The 18,646-nt window shown below is 42.9% G+C and overlaps 5 protein-coding genes, 4 non-coding genes and 1 pseudogene across 12 annotated transcripts in view; 2 read left to right on the top strand and 8 right to left on the bottom strand.

Annotated features, from left to right (window-relative positions):
* Positions 1–3,870, bottom strand: part of LOC139930129 (putative monooxygenase p33MONOX) — a 14,520-nt gene extending 10,650 nt beyond the window's left edge. For 2 of the 4 annotated variants that reach the window (XR_013506874.1, XM_078286901.1), the window contains exons 1-3: positions 3,711–3,870; positions 1,992–2,108; positions 489–557 (exon numbers count right to left, since the gene is read on the bottom strand). Coding sequence is in view for 1 of the 4 variants with exons in the window: in XM_078286901.1 (XP_078143027.1) it covers positions 489–513 (25 nt within the window). In the remaining 3 variants the exon portion in view is untranslated. The remainder of the gene's footprint in view (positions 1–488; positions 558–1,991; positions 2,109–3,710) is intronic. The other 2 variants (XR_013506875.1, XR_013506876.1) reach the window with 2 other exon arrangements.
* A 3,445-nt stretch (positions 3,871–7,315) lies between these two features.
* trnav-cac (transfer RNA valine (anticodon CAC)) lies at positions 7,316–7,388 on the bottom strand. The gene has a single exon. It is a non-coding gene; the product is annotated as a tRNA-Val (tRNA).
* Positions 7,389–7,574: 186 nt separating this feature from the next.
* Positions 7,575–7,647, top strand: trnav-cac (transfer RNA valine (anticodon CAC)). Its single transcript has one exon. It is a non-coding gene; the product is annotated as a tRNA-Val (tRNA).
* A 733-nt stretch (positions 7,648–8,380) lies between these two features.
* On the top strand, positions 8,381–8,452 carry trnad-guc (transfer RNA aspartic acid (anticodon GUC)). The gene has a single exon. It is a non-coding gene; the product is annotated as a tRNA-Asp (tRNA).
* Positions 8,453–9,148: 696 nt separating this feature from the next.
* On the bottom strand, positions 9,149–9,578 carry LOC139929947 (histone H2B 1/2). The gene has a single exon (XM_071923024.2). The coding sequence runs from the start codon at positions 9,563–9,565 to the stop codon at positions 9,191–9,193; it is 375 nt and encodes a 124-aa protein (XP_071779125.1). The 5' UTR covers positions 9,566–9,578; the 3' UTR covers positions 9,149–9,190.
* A 747-nt stretch (positions 9,579–10,325) lies between these two features.
* trnaq-cug (transfer RNA glutamine (anticodon CUG)) lies at positions 10,326–10,397 on the bottom strand. The gene has a single exon. It is a non-coding gene; the product is annotated as a tRNA-Gln (tRNA).
* A 593-nt stretch (positions 10,398–10,990) lies between these two features.
* LOC139930109 (histone H4) lies at positions 10,991–11,303 on the bottom strand. Its single transcript, XM_071923204.2, has one exon. It carries the CDS (start codon positions 11,301–11,303, stop codon positions 10,992–10,994), a length of 312 nt encoding a protein of 103 aa, XP_071779305.1. The 3' UTR covers position 10,991.
* A 2,056-nt stretch (positions 11,304–13,359) lies between these two features.
* LOC139929978 (histone H2A-like) lies at positions 13,360–13,743 on the bottom strand. The gene has a single exon (XM_071923073.2). It carries the CDS (start codon positions 13,741–13,743, stop codon positions 13,360–13,362), a length of 384 nt encoding a protein of 127 aa, XP_071779174.2.
* Positions 13,744–14,925: 1,182 nt separating this feature from the next.
* On the bottom strand, positions 14,926–15,367 carry LOC144541785 (histone H3). Its single transcript, XM_078286775.1, has one exon. It carries the CDS (start codon positions 15,347–15,349, stop codon positions 14,939–14,941), a length of 411 nt encoding a protein of 136 aa, XP_078142901.1. The 5' UTR covers positions 15,350–15,367; the 3' UTR covers positions 14,926–14,938.
* Positions 15,368–16,360: 993 nt separating this feature from the next.
* On the bottom strand, positions 16,361–17,080 carry LOC144541761 (histone H1 pseudogene; annotated as a pseudogene).
* Positions 17,081–18,646: the final 1,566 nt, after the last annotated feature.

The following is an 18,646-nucleotide window of genomic DNA, read 5'->3' as shown; positions in this document are numbered from 1 at the left end:
TCCCCTTTCAGGTCGTTTCATTTGATTCACTATCAGAGGAGGCAGAGAGGCTGAAAACTGAAGAAGCTGATGAAGCTGATGAAGCTGATGAAGCTGAAGAAGCTGATGAAGCTGATGAAGCTGCTCAGCTCCAGCTCTCCTCAAACGTTTACAGCCCACGTTGTTGAGCCACGGCTTTACCAAAATGTCCTCTCTGTGTCTTCTCTTTGTTTTCTTCAGTGCATATTAAAGCATATTGATTCGGTTAGTTTCCGTGATGAGATTAACTGGTTATCTGGTTCAGTGTGTGATTCAGAGTGTGAGCAGATTTACACTGACAGACAACAGACCTGTGAAATCCTCATCTGTTCTGTGTGACGCAATAGACTGTAAATAATAGGATGCAATAAGTCGACAGAATCGGTCAGGATTTCTTCCATAATATACAGGTGATGTAATGACTTCAGCTGCATATTCAGCTCCACCCCCCAAAAAACACAAGAACTCACCTGGTAAATCTCCAGAACGGGACATGATGCCAGTGAGAGATGAACAGGTACTAGAGGAACAAGGTCAACCTAGAGAGAGAGAGAGAGAGAGAGAGAGAGAGAGAGAGAGAGAGAGAGAGAGAGAGAGAGAGAGAGAGAGATTACACTGTTTACACATTTCTTTATTCTAGTATATCTTTAATTGTACGTACATTTTTTGTTTTATTTCACACTTGCTTTGGCAATGTAAACGTATGTTTCCCATGCCAATAAAGCCCCTTAGAGAGAGAGAGAGAGAGAGAGAGAGAGAGAGAGAGAGAGAGAGAAAGAGAGAAAGAGAGACTACTCTTAATCCAAACATTTCACCTCAACCTTTTTTCTATTTCCAGAAATGTTTGAATTCTAAATTAGATGCAGTTTGTGAACTCTGGACCAGCAGCTCTGTCTGGAACGACTGAATCAGCGGGAAAAAAATAAAACAGAGAAATGGAGTCAAAGTTTAACTGAAGAGGATGAAAACTGACAGATAAAGAGTTTCCAGACAGACAGCAGACTGACTGGGTAACAGACAGACAGACAGCAGGCTGACTGGGTAACAGACAGACAGACAGCAGGCTGACTGGGTAACAGACAGACAGACAGCAGGCTGACTGGGTAACAGACAGAACAGACAGCAGGCCGACTGGGTAACAGACAGAACAGACAGCAGGCTGACTGGGTAACAGACAGAACAGACAGCAGGCCGACTGGGTAACAGACAGACAGCTTTCTCTGCATTCGTTCTTTCAGAGCCAATAGGAGGAAAAAACAAAAAAAAACCCCGCTTTAAATCAGTAGTGTGAGTATTTTAGATTCCTCAAAAACTACCAGGTGACGATCTGCTTCTCTCACGGTTTGATACCTGATCTGTGGTTCAGGATTCAATACAACCAGGATACGATGTGATCAATAAAAGTTCAGTGACAACAAAGTCTGACTGAGCAGAATTCTGTTTATTTCTGAGACACAAATCTTTCTAGCGATGCCATTGGCTGCTGGAATGTAAACAACAATTTAAAAATGTCATTACAAAGTGACAATAATATAATTTGGATGGAGAGCTTGTGAAACTGTGATGGTCAAGAGTCTCATTAGTGATTACTACAGCAGAATAACATGGAGCTGATATCACCATTCATGTTCCTGACAGCAGAATAACATGGAGCTGATATCACCATTCATGTCCCTGACACAACATACGAATTGACATGTTTTGTATTGAGATATATTGAATTTCAATATATTATCCCATCTCTACAGACTCTACTCTGACAGGCAGACAGACAGACAGACAGACAGACAGGCAGACAGACAGACAGGCAGACAGACAGACAGGCAGACAGGCAGACAGGCAGACAGACAGACAGACAGGCAGACAGGCAGACAGGCAGACAGGCAGACAGACAGACAGACAGACAGACAGGCAGACAGGCAGACAGGCAGACAGGCAGACAGACAGGCTCCTGTCTTCAGTCCATATCCTACCTTCCTGTGTTACTGTGTGTTGTGCGGCTGGTGAAGTGGCAGCTAGGACCGGCTGCGTTGAGACACACAAACCCTCTGGCAATGCATTGTGGGTAAGCAGCCAGGACAAGGAAGCGACTAGGGACACACAACAGAAGTCAAAGGTCAGTCAAGCAGCGCTGTGACAACACGCTCCGTTACACACTTACTGCAAGCATTTACCCATCGGCTTGTACCTTCAGCCGCCTAACGATCTGTCCCCAGAAAGCTGCTTCACATGAAGTCAGATCTGGGAACACGAGCCGCTCTCTCCCAGCTTTAAGAGACAAACCAGGATATATCTATCTATTCTGCAGCCGCTCCACTGACAGTCAGTGAGTCACAGAAGTCATGGACACACTGACAGTAAATACAGAAACAATACAGTCTACATCACATCTACATAAACAGAGACAGGCAGAATCAGGACCAGCCGGTACTGAAGAGACTGTCCTGCACCATTATAATAACACAGGAACTGACTGAGTGCTGTTCTTCTTTACAGGAATACAGCAGGTTGTTGGTACAGAGGCCCTAGTGACACAGACTTCTCGCTCCAACATGATAGAGAGATCAACACAGTCAGTTTCCAGTCAGATGCTCTTCAGGCTGACAGAGGATTAGTCCCGAGGAGGATGAGCTGTGTGGGCAGACTGGATTACATAACAGCCTGCAGCAGCTGCAGTTAGACAGATAAAAGTGGAAAATTTGTCACTTCTGGGGGAAAAAAAAGACTAAGCAGCTATTGGATGGTAAATGTGCCAGGATATTCATTTTTTAATTGCTCAGTGATTGAATGCTACCGATTGATTAATTAATATTTCTTTTAAATGTAGGGATTTGATCATTTCCTTATCTGAAGATCAGTTTATTTAATCAGTTTACGGAACAAATAGTAACGTTGTAAGTAAATCTGTCATTTCATAATTCTATTTCATACTTCCATCTTGAATAAAATAATGAAAATACAAACTGATCTGCAAAATTATTTGTTTGCAATACGCGCTGCAACGCGGTCGTCGATAAGGCTTTTATTTTTTTATTTATTTTAATCTGTGACCGGAAGTCATTCTTTAATTTTGGATGGTGAACTGAGACCGTTTACCCTGCTGTGTATGCAGTAACATTACACGTTTAATGAAATCATCTTACAGTCAACGCTGCCGACGATAACATTACAGCCAGTAAATGATCAGACTGTCAGCAGCAGCATCCATAACAATGATGGAGGACACAACGCGATACATGCAGTACGCAAAACTCCATTCAAAAAACTGGCGATTTAATGCCGTTTTATTTATGGTCGGTGATGACGGAAAGGTGTACACCTGGCAGGACATGATGACTTCATACCGAATCGTTAGGGTCTCATGGTAATTTCGGCATATAGATTGAGTATATTATTTCAGTAAAACCTCAACTTTTAGGATCAGGTTCTCACTAACGTACACAATGTGCGTGTGTGTGAACCAACACTAAAATTTGTCATTTTATTGAAATAAGAGCTGCTTGGTGTATTGGGCTTATGCCGAATTGAAGAGCGGCTCCCATCGATTCCTACAATGTCTTGAGTCGTGTTTTAACAGGCGTGTACGGCAACTAATAAACGGCGTTACATTGTCAGATTTCTGAATACAGTTTGGCGTGTCGGCTAGAGAACAGCACGATGCTAACAGCTGGTGACGAACGGACACCGTGTACCGTGTTGTCTGAGCTCAGCCTCGTCGCTCGCCGTCTCTCACCTGGACTGACGGCGGCTTCAGCGCTACGACAGAAACATCCGCGACCCGCCGATGTCGAGAGGACAGAAGAGACAACAGAGACTCCGAGCGGCCATTATAATCCTGATGTCCGATGAATAAAAGATGTTTCCGCAAAGAGGACGTTACGTGGCTGGATCCCGCTTCGCCTCGCGAGAGTGGGATGCTAACGTTCTTTTGTTCTTTCACACACACACACACACACACACACACACACACACACACACACACACACACACACACACGAATGAGTAGCTTTCATTTAGTGTCTCATTAATTGTCCTTGTCCTAGCTAGCTGATGCTCAGTTTACAGTGATTTAATAATATAAAATAATACAGTGATAAAAATAATTAATGAACAGAGACGTTGCACACATTTTGAACTTCTTAGGCTACACAATGCAGTAATGGCATTAAGGTTATGGACTTCCATCTAATTACAGGCCCATATCAACGTTTCCTTTCACATCCAAAGTTCTCTAAAAGGTGGTTTTGAATCAACTTATAGTTATTTCAAATAGAAATAGTGTGTTTGACAAGTTCCAGTCTGGTTTACGTAAAAAAACATAGCACTGAATGAGTGCTGAAGCTGGGAAATGCTCTATCTATTACTTGATCTCAGTGCGGTGTTTGACACAGCGGACCATACGATTGTCATTGACAGGCTCAATCGATGTATAGGCATATCTGGGACTGTGCTTAAATGGTTTGAGTCCTACCTCTCTGCTAGAAAAGTTTCTGTTAACTGTGGCAACTACATGTCTTCACCAGCCGCTGCCATGTGGGGTTCCCCAGGGGTCTATTTTAGGTCCTATTTTGTTCTCCCTTTACATGCTTCCCCTGGGACATATTATTATTAGTGGGATCTCTCATCGCAGATGACACGCAAAATTGTCTTTTAAAGCTACACTAGGCGATTTTTTCTGACCACTAGAGGGCGACAGAAACCGCAACACATCATCTAACTATAAAGCAAGGAATCTCTGTTTGTGTGTGTGTGTGTGTGTGTGTGTGTGTGTGTGTGTGTCCTTCGCATATCTCGAGAACCGTTTGTCCGATCGACTTCACACTTGGCGGGTGTATTGCTGGGGACCCAAGGACGTGCAGTGTTGGATTTGGTGCAATTTGGACACATGACACGTTCAATATTACTTTAAATAATCAAGCAGACAGCGCTCTGTGCAGCAGCGGGGTTCAAGCGGTACGGGCGCTGCACTAGTTTTGTAAACACACAGCAAAGCAACTGGGCGACGGAAGCCCTTAAGGACAAACCGTGCATAATGGCTAAAACGTCCCTACAGAGAAATATCGCCGGTTACCAGTCTCACTTTGCCAGATTTTTCTCCCGCTGAAGGTCACATGTCCCACAATGACAAGTGAAGAGGCAGGTAGCAAGTTTACTAGTTGAAAACGTTTCCTCGCTCGCTTCATCTATTCGCCATTAGGCTACACTGTAAAAACTAAGATCGGGGTGAATTAATATTAAGTTAAAAAACAATAGCAACATATACTTAATAAAGATGAATGCTAGTAGCTTGAAGTAATATTAAATTCAATTCATTAGGTTAGCTTTTTAAAATGTAATTGTATCAATTCTGGTAGAATAAATCCAACCATAATATGTTGATTATAATTTAATTGTATTTTATTAGGAAAATCAAAGAGACAGAAAATTTATGGATTTTACTCAATGGGAAGTGTTTGGTTTTAATCGCCGTGCTCTTCCGCCTACATGAAATCCACTTGGCGCCCATTCAGTTCGGTTCAAATTATCTTGCCACCCGCTGCAGCAGGTATCGACTTCGCCTGGTGTTATTTCCAAGGTAAGACCAGTTTTTACTGCGGTTACCTAATATATCTTAGGCTGTATATCTGGCAGTTGAATATTTGTCGTGACATTAGCGAACATAACGTTAGCCATCAACATGTCGCCTTCATTGTACTGTAATGTAGGCTAAACTAAACTAAATTTCCCGGTGTGGGTGCTAGTCCCGGACGGGGCTTATGTTAACATCTGACTCCAGACCAGAGTGGTATGTTATTGCATTTTATAATATAGCCTATGACATTTCAGATTTAGATACCATATTTCCTCTAATAGTGGCCTGTAGTCAATTAAATGCCGGGTCTCCGATAATGGCCGGGGCCGTCGTTGACACGAACAAATAAAGGCCGGCCTCAAATACAGGAAAAAACAAAGGAAACAAGACTAGGTCAAAACCAGTATAAGGCTGGACCGTGTCCGTCTCCTCTCTCCGCCGCTGTCCTCTCCACCGCGCCCACGGCCCGCATTGATCCTCCCGATCTCCTGCTCTCCCGGCCTTTATTTACCTCAACTGCAGAGAGTACCAGGCCTTTATTGGAAGCAGGCTTATATTAGAGACAGGCCTTTATTTCTAATTCCCTCTGTTTGATAAGTATATTTGCTCATATTTTAATACGAAGCCTCCTTGTTTTGTGATCTGCTTCTGTTGGGGTTCGTTAGGTAGACGTTTTTTTGTTACTGCAATGCATTACGATAATTACGGTAATCGACGACGGCACGCTCCAGAGACTTCCACCGGCCAAGCCGTCTTGTGGCACTTGTACGTTACTACAAACTACAGTTACAAACAGGCAGCAGGAGTTTACCGGAATCCACCGTTGTTTGCATGTAAGCTGAAGCTAACTGAAGCTAACTGAAGCTAAGAATAGAATCTATACAGTTATATCATATCGGCGTTTATTTCGAAGCATATGCGCGAGCTCAGTCCACCTGACAGCCCTCTGTTCTGTCGGCCGAGAGAGAGGAGACGGACACGGTCCAGCCATATACTAGGTTTTGACCTAGTCTTGTTTCCTTTGTTTTTTTCCCCGGCCTGTATTTGAAGCCGGCCTTTATTTGTTCCCCCATTATCGGAGACCCGGCTTTTAATTGACTACAGGCCGCTATTAGAGGATTTACGGTATATGCCTGATGCACTGAACTGGTGTTTGGATATGTCAGCTGTAGTCATTGCCAGTTATCTGTAGTGTAATATGTAGTATTTGTAGCTGTTCTAGATTGTTTATAGTCTAAGCAATATCTTTATAGGTAAGTTACAGTTTAACTTAATTCAATAATTCCTCGCGGCTGTGAGAATATAAAAAAAAAGCCCTATGTAAAGGAAACAGTGAAGCCACGAGTACTGCTAGAGATAACCTGTCAGTCCCTCTACAAAAATTTTGTTGGAAATGTGTGTGAAATTATTGCTGAACTTTGAATAAATTGTATGTACATGTATGTGGTCTGTGTATAATAATGTTTTCTTTTGCCATTCCAGACCCCAAGCAATCCCACCTCTCCTCCTGAGTGCCCCATGTGCATGTGACTAAATGTAAGCATGTGAAGTGAATGAACTGTTTATGAATGTACAGAGTAGGCAACATACAGCTTTGTTGCGTCTGCTGGATCTGACAGAACCACTGACTTCTTACATTTTCCTCCACCCTCCTCACCATGCAGAAGCACAGAAGAGCTTTGACTGATCAGACACTTGTTTGGCTTCAAAGCAGAGAAATAAAGATGTTTCCGCCCGGTTTCGAACCGGGGACCTTTCGCGTGTGAGGCGAACGTGATAACCACTACACTACGGAAACTGGTGCAAAGCTTTAAACGGAGTCCCGCTGCTGTCTGTGTTCAGAGGATCAGACCAGATGAGACATAGGGGCTGAAAACACGAGTTGATCAGTTGGGTGATGGAAACAATTTGAACACGCAGACGTTCATCGTTACGTAGTTTGTTGACGTCACTTCTGTTAGCAAACAGGTTCTGCCTGTCATCGGTTTCCGTAGTGTAGTGGTTATCACGTTCGCCTCACACGCGAAAGGTCCCCGGTTCGAAACCGGGCGGAAACATCTTTATTTCATCCTGTAGATCTGAATGATTCAGACAGCAGCTGAAGAAAAGTCAGGGAAAATAGAAACAGTGTAGAATCTGAAGGAGTCTCTTCTACTCTGATGAATAAAGACACAACTCGCTCTCTGCCTGAAGACAGAGTTAAAAGCTGCTTTCTGTCTGAGTGAAGCCTCCATTCTGACTGTGTTGATGATATCTGATGGTTTTTATCATTTGCACTTCACTTCTTGTATGAAGCTGACAGGCGCAGCTCACTGCTCAAATACAACAAAACTGACAACTGAGACTTCCAGCGGTATAAATAATATAGAGAGTCAAATGGAACAGAACTGTGTTAACTAAAATAATATTAGCAAAATACTGTTTCATATCTGATAAATCTGTATCTGTAACCTGTCACTCAGGTTAATAAAGCTGCTAAGGAAGAGTAGTAGTAATGATAATAATTGTCAGAATAATCATCACATGTCTGTATCAACAGAAAATGAAAAGAGCAATATTACAAACTAAATGAGCAGAATTAATCACAAATGAAACCACTTACACCAGAATAATAATGTAGGCAGGCGCTAAATCACACATGGCGTTGAAAGCGATTAATAAGATCGATTTGAAAATCAGCTGTAAATTCTAGTGGAAGCAAGGTTGGAATGACAATATGACCAAAAAGATATCAGTTGCAAGTGCTTTGGAATTGAATTCTGTTTGTCCTCACAAATGATATATTTCCACTCCTCGTTAGTATAGTGGTCAGTATCCCCGCCTGTCACGCGGGAGACCGGGGTTCAATTCCCCGACGGGGAGGAATCTCTTTTCTCTCTCAGAGCTTTATGGAGGCAGAGAGGAATCTGAACTGAGACTGATGGAGACACTGAGGAAGATTCATCTGGAAGGAAGAAGGAGTGTATGAACGGATTAATGGACTCTGTTGTAGTCCAACTCAAGAAATCCTTACCCTGACTGAAATTAGAGCCATAGTTAATTATAGAAACGTAAAGCTGCAGTAGCTGAAGTGTTAAATCATCAAGTCTTCGGAATAAAAACAAAATGCTTTCTGGACTGTGAAACAACAGCTTGAACAATGACAGATAATGTGGCTCTTCAGGCCACCACAACACAAACTGACCAGCGTGATATTTATTACTGTCATATCAGATGTGTTTAGTAAGAATTGCATAAGGAATGGTCCCTTCACATACTGGGGAGTGGAGAAGACAGATGCATCATGAGATCTATGGATCTTCTAATCTGCAAATGTTAATACAGACATGTGATTTATTGTAACTGATGGAGAGTTAGTTTAGACCAAAGGTAAATAGAGGTACACCAAAGGGATACATGTTTCCAGCAGCAGAAAGTGTCGAAAAAGAACACCTTGAAATGCTTTGATGTGCATCCTAATAACTGTTACACTAAAAGAGCAACACAATTTTAAATTCAGAGAAACCTATTTCCCCATATCAAATATGAGTGAACCAGCTCTTAGTTGAATCAGTGTGTGGCCCTTAAAAGGACCTTTGGGTGGATGTGGCTCCAGGCGGTTTACTTGGAGCTGGTGTACTTGGTGACCGCCTTAGTGCCCTCGGACACGGCGTGCTTGGCCAGCTCACCGGGCAGCAGCAGGCGGACGGCGGTCTGAATCTCCCTGGAGGTGATGGTGGAGCGCTTGTTGTAGTGAGCCAGGCGAGACGCCTCACCGGCGATGCGCTCGAAGATGTCGTTGACGAAGGAGTTCATGATGCCCATGGCCTTGGAGGAGATGCCGGTGTCGGGATGGACCTGCTTCAGCACCTTGTACACGTAGATGGCGTAGCTCTCCTTCCTGGTCTTTCTGCGCTTCTTGCCGCCCTTGGCGGCGGTCTTGGTCACGGCTTTCTTGGAGCCCTTCTTGGGCGCTGCCTTGGCGGGTTCAGGCATGACGAGATCTCGGTACTTTACAGCAGAGAATGAGCTGAGAGGAGCAGAGCGGATGGTTTTGGAGGCAGCGGATGCAAATTCAGCTGTGCTGTTCCTCCTATACGATTGGTTGAGTTTTGCAGCCACACTGGGCATGCGCTGAACATGGAACTCTCTCCCATAGAACTAGAATGGATAGAACTGATATGCCCAGTTAAGTAACTAGGCATACGACCGTGTAGTTGTTCGGCTGCTGAAGATTACTACAAAAACTTTTGAAACGCAGCATTTGTGCATGAAATTCATAAAGTCTTTGCGTTTTCATGATGAAATCATCAGTTTGTTGAACATGTCAGTGTCAGTTAAACATTACAACTTTCTGAGTCTCACACTGAAGACAAACTGAGCTACTCACTTTCATGGCAACATGATGAAAGATGAAACTTCTGTTTCATGCTAGAGATTACTATGATAAATCAGTAACATACCTTTCTATCTACTCTATTTCTATGTCTCCAATCATTCAATTCCACATAAAGACTTTGTCATTGGCAACCGCGCGCCGGCTTCCACATTCCTATCAGCTTCAAAAACATTTGCCATAATACACACATTTTACTCTGCTCCATGGTTCATGTTTAGATGGAAAGATGGAAGTCTGGTTTGTAGTACCTCTGCGCACCGCACAAGAATACATCCACCAGGAGCAGCAGGCACCATCTATTTCTGCACCAAAGGGATTGAGATTTTATATTCTGATTCATGAACTAAACTGAAAATCAGGTTCCACCGAGATTTGAACTCGGATCGCTGGATTCAGAGTCCAGAGTGCTAACCATTACACCATGGAACCACAACACACTGCACCTGCTGGAGCTGGGAGGATTTCATATGGCATGATATATTATTATTATTGTTGTTGATAGTGTAGCTTGTATAGTAGTGTAGCAGATGGGATGGTGACTCCACATACTGGGAACTGGAACAGCATGAACGGTGAATCGGTGCAGAGGGACTGAACTGTTATAAATACAGCAGATTAAGTTAATATTAATGAGATTTCGACTAGTGAGATTGTTGTTTTCTGGTGATGAAGTTCATCCACAGCGTTTTAACACGTGTAAATAAATAATGATTGTGTGAATGGGAGCAGATACGCGGTTTGTTCTCTGTATGAAAGTGTAATAAGTCCAATAAACTGATTCAGTGTTGGACAGTGCGGAGAAGAGGAAAAACACGGTCTGATACCGCTCCATTATTAGAGGGCATATTTTTGTCTTCAGGTTTTGGCGTTTTGAACCACAGCTGAGGCAGTCGTAAACACAGTAGAACACTTTGAGACTTTTAGCATAATAACTGAACGTGTAAATAAAGGATTAACTCTTTTTAAAAGAAAGTGTTTGGCTCTTAAAAGAGCCTTTGTGTTGCTGTTGGCTGGTAAATGAAGTTAACCTCCGAAGCCGTACAGAGTGCGGCCCTGCCTCTTCAGAGCATACACCACATCCATGGCGGTGACGGTCTTCCTCTTGGCGTGCTCGGTGTAGGTGACGGCATCACGGATGACGTTCTCCAGGAAGACCTTGAGCACCCCGCGGGTCTCCTCGTAGATGAGACCGGAGATGCGCTTGACTCCGCCGCGGCGAGCCAGACGGCGGATGGCGGGTTTGGTGATTCCCTGGATGTTATCACGGAGAACTTTCCGGTGGCGCTTGGCGCCTCCTTTACCGAGTCCCTTTCCTCCTTTTCCGCGGCCACTCATTTTCTAAAAGTTTCTTTTCGAAGAAAAATATAACTGATACAAAACCTCAGAAAGCTTCAGTGTTTAAATCTTCTTTGCGGACCTAAATGAGGAAGGAAAGAGCGCGCTTTGCTGGGCGGCGCCAAACTCTGCAGGCCTTCCCCATTTTGTTTCAACGGAACTTCAGCTGTGTCAAGTTAGTAGAAGCTATCTGCAATTGTGTTTCCGGTTATGCGACTTTGCCTTCAAAATAAAAGTAATAAAATGCACACAAGATTTTTTTTCTGACTTGCATCTTATTATCATGTCTAAATATGCCTGAATCATAATGCTTAATGTTTTCAACAGTTACATGGAAGAAGTTGTAGCTGAGTCGTGAGGGCAATCTAACATTTTTCACACTTGAAAAAAGAGAAATGAAACATGATCAAAATCATATGAAAATACTCTATGATTCCATTATATGATTCCATTAAATATTAAGTCAGACTGGATATATGGCATCTTAAAGAAAGCAGTCTGTTGAAACCAGTGGTTGACCGTCTGTCTCCATTCTGTCTCTAATGAATCACTTTCTAACAGCAGAACTTATTGAAATGATTATTTTTGAACAGATTTCTCCTCATAATATCTCAACACTAAAAATACACAACAACTTTTCAACACAACATATTAGAAAATACCACTTGAGCATATATGTGTTTAACTTCACTACTTAAGCAATATCACACGGCTGTGATTCGTGATGAATGTGATATTGAATGTGAAGATATAATGCTCAAATGTGATATTGCTTTTATACAACAGTTGCATAAACAAAGCTATTCATCAAGTAATGGTAATTTGAGACAACAGATGATTTTTGTCTGTTATTTGTCTCCGCCAACAAAAACAGTTCCCTCAGGATTCCACTACCAAGTGTTGCCAAGCAACAGGTAAACTGTTTCCCGACTGCAAGCTAGCTAGCTACTTTGAGGTTAGCACAGACGATTTCAGCGAATCTTCCGCCTCGGCCGACCGTTCATAATTAAGGTCAAATGTCTCCATATTTGCGTTGTCGCTACTAGGTGCGAATGAAGTTAGAGTTTTGTGTGGATGTGTACTGGGAATATCTGGTAAGCATTTGTTTGTTGCACAACACTGTATTGTCTGCTAGAGCTAACCAGCTGGTTAGCTAGCAGCTACTCAGCTAATGTCAGATGATTTTGTGGTGATCCGCTTTTTATTTCTCCTCACAAGAAGCTCCAGGCAGCTTTCTCCACACAGAAAAACGCTGTGTGACCGCACCTGATCAAGGTTACATTAGCACACCTGTGAAGCGGAGTGATACGTACAGTACAGCGTCCCAGTGCTGTTATACTGTATATCAGCACTCATGGAATGCCTCTTGTCCAATCAAATTGCTTGACCGGAACTAACTGTTGTATAAATTAGAATATAACGTTAATGTAATTATTGATTTGAGGGCCTTTACCCCACAAACAACAAATCTGACAAAGTTGCTTCACACAATTATTCAGTGTGCAGTTCAGAGTTTATGGCCTGAAATTGTATGTTAAAAAGGCTTGAATTAGTAGATGATAAACCCTCAAACATGTTTACTAACATGCAGACACATGAATCATTTTCAGCTGCAGAAATAGTCTGCAGCATATTTAAATAATCCCACAATGTTATGTTTGATTATATGTTAAAGGTAAATTATATGACATCAAAGTGGCGAGTGTTTAAAAAAAGAAAAAGAAAATAAAGAGCTGATGCTGAGTCTCGTTAGTGATGTGGCATCTGAAGACAAAGCATGGGGTCTCATGGTCACTAATTCCCTTTCCAAATGTGGCGCTCAAAGCAGTTTTCAGCAGTTCTGAGCATATCCCATGTTACTATGTTATTAAGAGTAACGAATAAGCTTTCTCCATAACTTAAAGAAATCGTTGCGTTAAAACATAAACCATAATAGTCTGTGCACAGTTAAGACCTCACATAACTAACGTGATAATAACTAAAAAGGAGAACTCTTTTGAAGTGAGTGGTTGGCTCTTAAAAGAGCCTTTGGTTCGGTGTTCAGAAGCTGGAGAGTTTACTTCTTGGCGGGCTTCTCGGTCTTCTTGGGCAGCAGCACCGCCTGGATGTTGGGCAGCACGCCGCCCTGAGCGATGGTCACTCCGCCCAGCAGCTTGTTGAGCTCCTCGTCGTTGCGGACGGCCAGCTGCAGGTGACGGGGGATGATACGGGTCTTCTTGTTGTCGCGAGCGGCGTTTCCGGCCAACTCCAGGATCTCAGCGGTCAAGTACTCGAGCACCGCCGCCAGATACACCGGGGCTCCGGCACCGACACGCTGGGCGTAGTTTCCTTTGCGCAGCAGCCTGTGAACACGGCCGACCGGGAACTGAAGACCGGCACGAGATGAGCGGGTCTTTGCCTTGGCACGAGCCTTGCCGCCGGTTTTACCGCGTCCAGACATTTTCGTTACTTTCTCGTGATTAGCGAATCAAAGAATGAGTTGATATTGTCGGGAACCGGTTTATATGTCCCTCGAGCTGCTTGTTCATTGGTCAGTTGGAGCTTCAAAATCGTTGCCCAATCAGAAAAATGCTGGTGTCAAGTTAACACAACAAATGACACTTCCGCTGTGGAGTGTCTTGGATTTTCAAAATAAAACGTCTCATGACAAACTGACTGTAAAGTTTACAGAGAGGATTAGAGCCACATGAACAATTCATTTGATTTCTGAGATTCATCTCTGAGTTTAAAGTCAAATTTCTGAGATAAAAGTCATAAAGATTCTCAGAACTCAAAAACATGTTTCACATGTGATGGATTAACTCTCATGTTAGGTCAGATCTGACGTTTTACTGTCATAAACATGGTTTCTTTTATCAGATTGCCATAACATCCTCCACACTGGGCATCACAACACAAAAATATCACGTTCACAATTTTTAGTGAAGAGAAGCTGTTTCATTCAAATTTAGGACATCTGTGTTGTTTCTGGTCGTAGAAAATAAATGGGTGAGACTACAATGAAGAGCAAAGAGAAGCTAGTTCAGAGTTCAGGAGTTTATTTTTGCAACCATATGCCAAGTATCTAGCAGATTACACACACACACATCTGCAAAACTCCAGCTGTTGTCCATCCTTACACCCCCCCCCCCCCACACACACACACACACACACACATTTCATACTTCTCTTGAAAAAATAAAATAATGAAATACATGAAAGATAACCAGACTGCAATATTGTGTTGTAAGATAAATTGTTCAACAATACACATTATACCTGTTTTAAACTCCCTTGTCTTTCAATTGGCTTCTCAAACAGCTTTTACAGTCGTAACCAACTGTTACATACATATGTATTTATCACCACGTGTTTGTAGGAAAATGACAGGTGATTAATCAATGAGTCTCAGCCAGTGAGCTGGTAGATGGTAAATAACCATGTTGGGAAGAAGGGCATGTGACACCATAGAAAGACTACGGTTGTATATGTTGTGTTGATATTACAGTTACATGTAAAGTGTTAAATGTTTAATTTTTGGAGGATGACTGACTGCATTAGCGGTCACTGTAATGTTTCGTTGCAGTGGAATAAAGTCTTAGTGAATATTTTGGTGGCTCTTAAAAGAGCCGTTGTGGGAGTGACAGCAGGGGAGTTTAAGCTCGCTCTCCGCGGATGCGGCGGGCCAGCTGGATGTCCTTGGGCATGATGGTGACCCTCTTGGCGTGGATGGCGCACAGGTTGGTGTCCTCAAACAGGCCGACCAGGTAAGCCTCGCTGGCCTCCTGCAGAGCCATGACAGCGGAGCTCTGGAAGCGCAGGTCGGTCTTGAAATCCTGAGCGATCTCTCGGACCAGGCGCTGGAAGGGCAGCTTGCGGATCAGAAGCTCGGTGGATTTCTGGTAGCGACGGATCTCTCTGAGAGCCACGGTACCGGGCCTGTAACGGTGGGGCTTCTTCACGCCGCCGGTGGCCGGGGCGCTTTTCCTGGCAGCCTTGGTGGCGAGCTGCTTCCTGGGAGCTTTTCCTCCGGTGGATTTACGGGCGGTCTGCTTGGTTCTGGCCATGGTTCAAACTTCAGCTCTTCTTTCTTTACGGCAGAAGAAAATAAGTCGCTTGAGAGTGAATGTCGGCTTTATATAGCCAACGCCGGAGCGCTGCTACACGCTGATTGGCCTGCCCGAGGGGAGGCGCGAGCTTCATCAGATCAACTAGGCCTATTGGAGGAAAGGCGCTTTGGAAAGCCGCCGAAAATTCAAACTAAACACTAAACCACAATTCAAAGCTCTCCTCCACAGCAGCTGAGTCTAACGGCGGCAGAAAGGCTTTTACTATTTTGAATCACTTTTTTCACTCATATGTGGAAAAGATAACCAGCAAAATCATGATAAAAATACAAGACAATATAAGATAAGATTAAAACACGATGAACAAAAATAAACTAAAACAATTAAGTAACATGTAATAATTAGTAGCTAATAGTTAAAGTAACACAGTAATAGTGTGAAGAATGAGAAATACATTAATTTCTATGATTTATTAAAAAATACATACAATTTATAAATAACTATACACTATTTATAGTAATGTACATGTATGAAGACATTCTAGCATTCATATGTATTTATGGTTCGTTTATGTAGATGGATCTGTGTAGAATAATCTAAAGAGAAAAGTAGAGGAAACAGAAAAGGTGCAGAGTGGGAAATGAGCAGCAGCCCAAAGCATCTTCAGTAAGACTGTGGAGTCAAACCTGTCCTGAGTCCAGAGGATTTAAAAAGTATCAAACAACAAAGTACTGATCTCTACTCATCACACTATGTAATGAAGAAGTATCAACATGTTACAATGTATACAAATAAGTCACACATAGTATCACTTATCTGCAGTTATTTTGTCTATAATCTACAAAGAAATAAACAGCAATTAACAGAGAAGTAGTAAACATTGTGGCCAGTTGATCGAAAATGTAACTTAAGTGTTTTTCTGGTGTGTGTGTGTGTGTGTGTGTGTGTGTGTGTGTGTGTGTGTGTGTGTAGGGGGGGGGGGTTAGTCTGCCACATCAACAACCTCTGATATCAGTTGTGATAGGCTTATAGTTCGTCATAAAATTAAAAAAGATGCTCTTTCATGAAGGTTGTGGGTGGCTCTTAAAAGAGCCTTTTGGGTAAAGTAAAGCCGGAAGCTTACTTCTTCTTCGGTGCTGCTTTCTTAGCTGCAGGCTTTGTTGCTTTGGGCTTGGCAGCCTTCTTCGCGGCAGGTTTCTTGGCAGCAGCGGGCTTCTTCGCCGCCTTCTTGGGACTCTTGGTCGGCTTCTTGGGGCTCTTAGCTGGTTTCTTGGCCGCTGGGGCTTTCTTGGCCTTCTTCGGGGATTTCTTTGCGACTGCAGTCTTCTTAGCTGCAGCCTTCTTGGCTACAGTCTTCTTCGGGCTCTTGACGGGTTTCTTGGCTTTCGGAGCGGGTTTCTTGGCAGCCGGCTTCTTGGCCTTCTCAGCCTTGGCGATCTTGAAGGAGCCGGAGGCCCCGGTCCCCTTGGTCTGGACCAGAGTGCCTTTTTCCACCAGTTTCTTGATGGCGATCTTGACGCGGGTCTTGTTCTTGTCCACGTCGTAGCCTCCGGCAGCCAGGCTCTTCTTGACGGCGGCCAGAGACACGCCGCTCCGCTCCTTGGAGGCGGACACAGCTGTAACGATCAGGTCGCCGACGCTGGGGCCGCTCTTCTTCGGCCTGGGAGCCTTCTTCTTCGCGGCTTTAGCCGGGGCGGGGGCGGGGGCGGGTGCTGGAGCGGTTTCTGCCATTTCTTCTTCTCTCTCTCGTTGTGCTTCTCACAGCTCTACAGAGTCTGACTGGACTGTTTATCGACGCGGAGCAAGAGGCGGGACTTATACACAGCATGAGGACCGTGTAGACTCAACACACACACAGCTCTGTCTGTCCTGTTGAAATGTGGCGACACTTGTGTTTTCTCTTCCACATTTTAGGGATAAAAGACACAGATCGGAGCAGTTTTCAAGTGTAACTGTTATTGGAGCAGTGAGGAAACTTCTTTCCTCTCGGGATGACGTCATGTTTAGCGCTGAGGAGACTTTCATTTTATTCAGGGAAGCTTCAAACCTCTCTGATACACCGGCACAGTGTTCAGCTCGCAGCGGGTTTTCTTCACATTTCGTCTCTTAAAATGGTTTAATATGCTTCACATTCCAAACAACACTAGTTGTCCAGTAAGCAGAAATGTCTGACGAGGGAATAAAAGTGAAAGAACTGCATTGGGGTGATTTGTTTTGTTTTAATCGGCAGATTGTTTGGTGTCAGTAAACACACTGATCTGGCGGTGACTTCTGTGAGAGATTGTTCCTGAGCCGTTTTCTTTCTGGCTCCGGTGAATGCTGCAGTCATGATTAATGACACTTAACCCTCCTATTATGTTAAAATTAACAGAAATCTCTTATGTTTGGGGTCAAATTGACCCCAGCAATTTCAACCAACAAAAATAATTGTAACTGAAAGTGTTACCCAAGTTTACACTTCAGAACATCAGCAGGTAACACATAGCAGGTAGTCAATAATGAAAAAACACCAATAAAAAGTAAATTAGTCACCAAAACAGTCTTTTAGAGAGCTGACAGGAGCTCACTGGCAGAACATCTTCAGGTGAGATAAAACTATAAAAACTTGATAAAACTACAAGTCTTATGTTAGGGCCCTAAAGTATGGGAATATTTTTTAAAGATCAGAAATGGCATGGGAAAGTTCCCTCAGTTATCAGTCAAAACAAAGAGGAAGAAAACATGAGTAAAACTTTTATATTTTCTCTATAAGTTTTTATACGTTTTTTGGTATACATTTTGTATACAACACTCTTGTATACAAAATGTGTACAGGACCTTGAAAACGTCATCATGTTACACTTTATGTTTACCAGTTTTCCACATTAGGAAAAGTAATCGAGTATCAAGCTGAAAAAATAAAGCTAATCATGTTTTTAGAGACGTTAAGTGTTGAATGGGGTCATGACCCCAAACATAATAGGAGGTTGAAAAGATATTTTGTTAAAGTTTGTGATATTCTCTGATTTTACATGAAAGTAGGCCAAACATTTATTTTCTCTTATGGACATAAACAACTTGACTATATAATATAGGCTAAACTTCTAATGCACTGTGATCCAACCTGCTGTGCTCTCTAGTTTAAGTGAATTAGACTGAAATGTCATTCTGTATTTATCTGTTTTTTTCATGGAAAACTAAATTTTAAACCAACGGGTAAAAAGGGGAATGAAGCTCATTGTTTGTGGTTGAGAAGGCTGATCTCCCCAAAATTGGACTATTCTTCTTTTAAAGAAGTGTGCCTTGGACTCTTCTTTT

The sequence above is a fragment of the Centroberyx gerrardi genome, chromosome 11, assembly GCF_048128805.1.
Source record: "Centroberyx gerrardi isolate f3 chromosome 11, fCenGer3.hap1.cur.20231027, whole genome shotgun sequence".
Taxonomy (NCBI): Eukaryota; Metazoa; Chordata; class Actinopteri; order Beryciformes; family Berycidae; genus Centroberyx; species Centroberyx gerrardi.
This window is presented reverse-complemented; position numbering and strand designations above follow the sequence as displayed.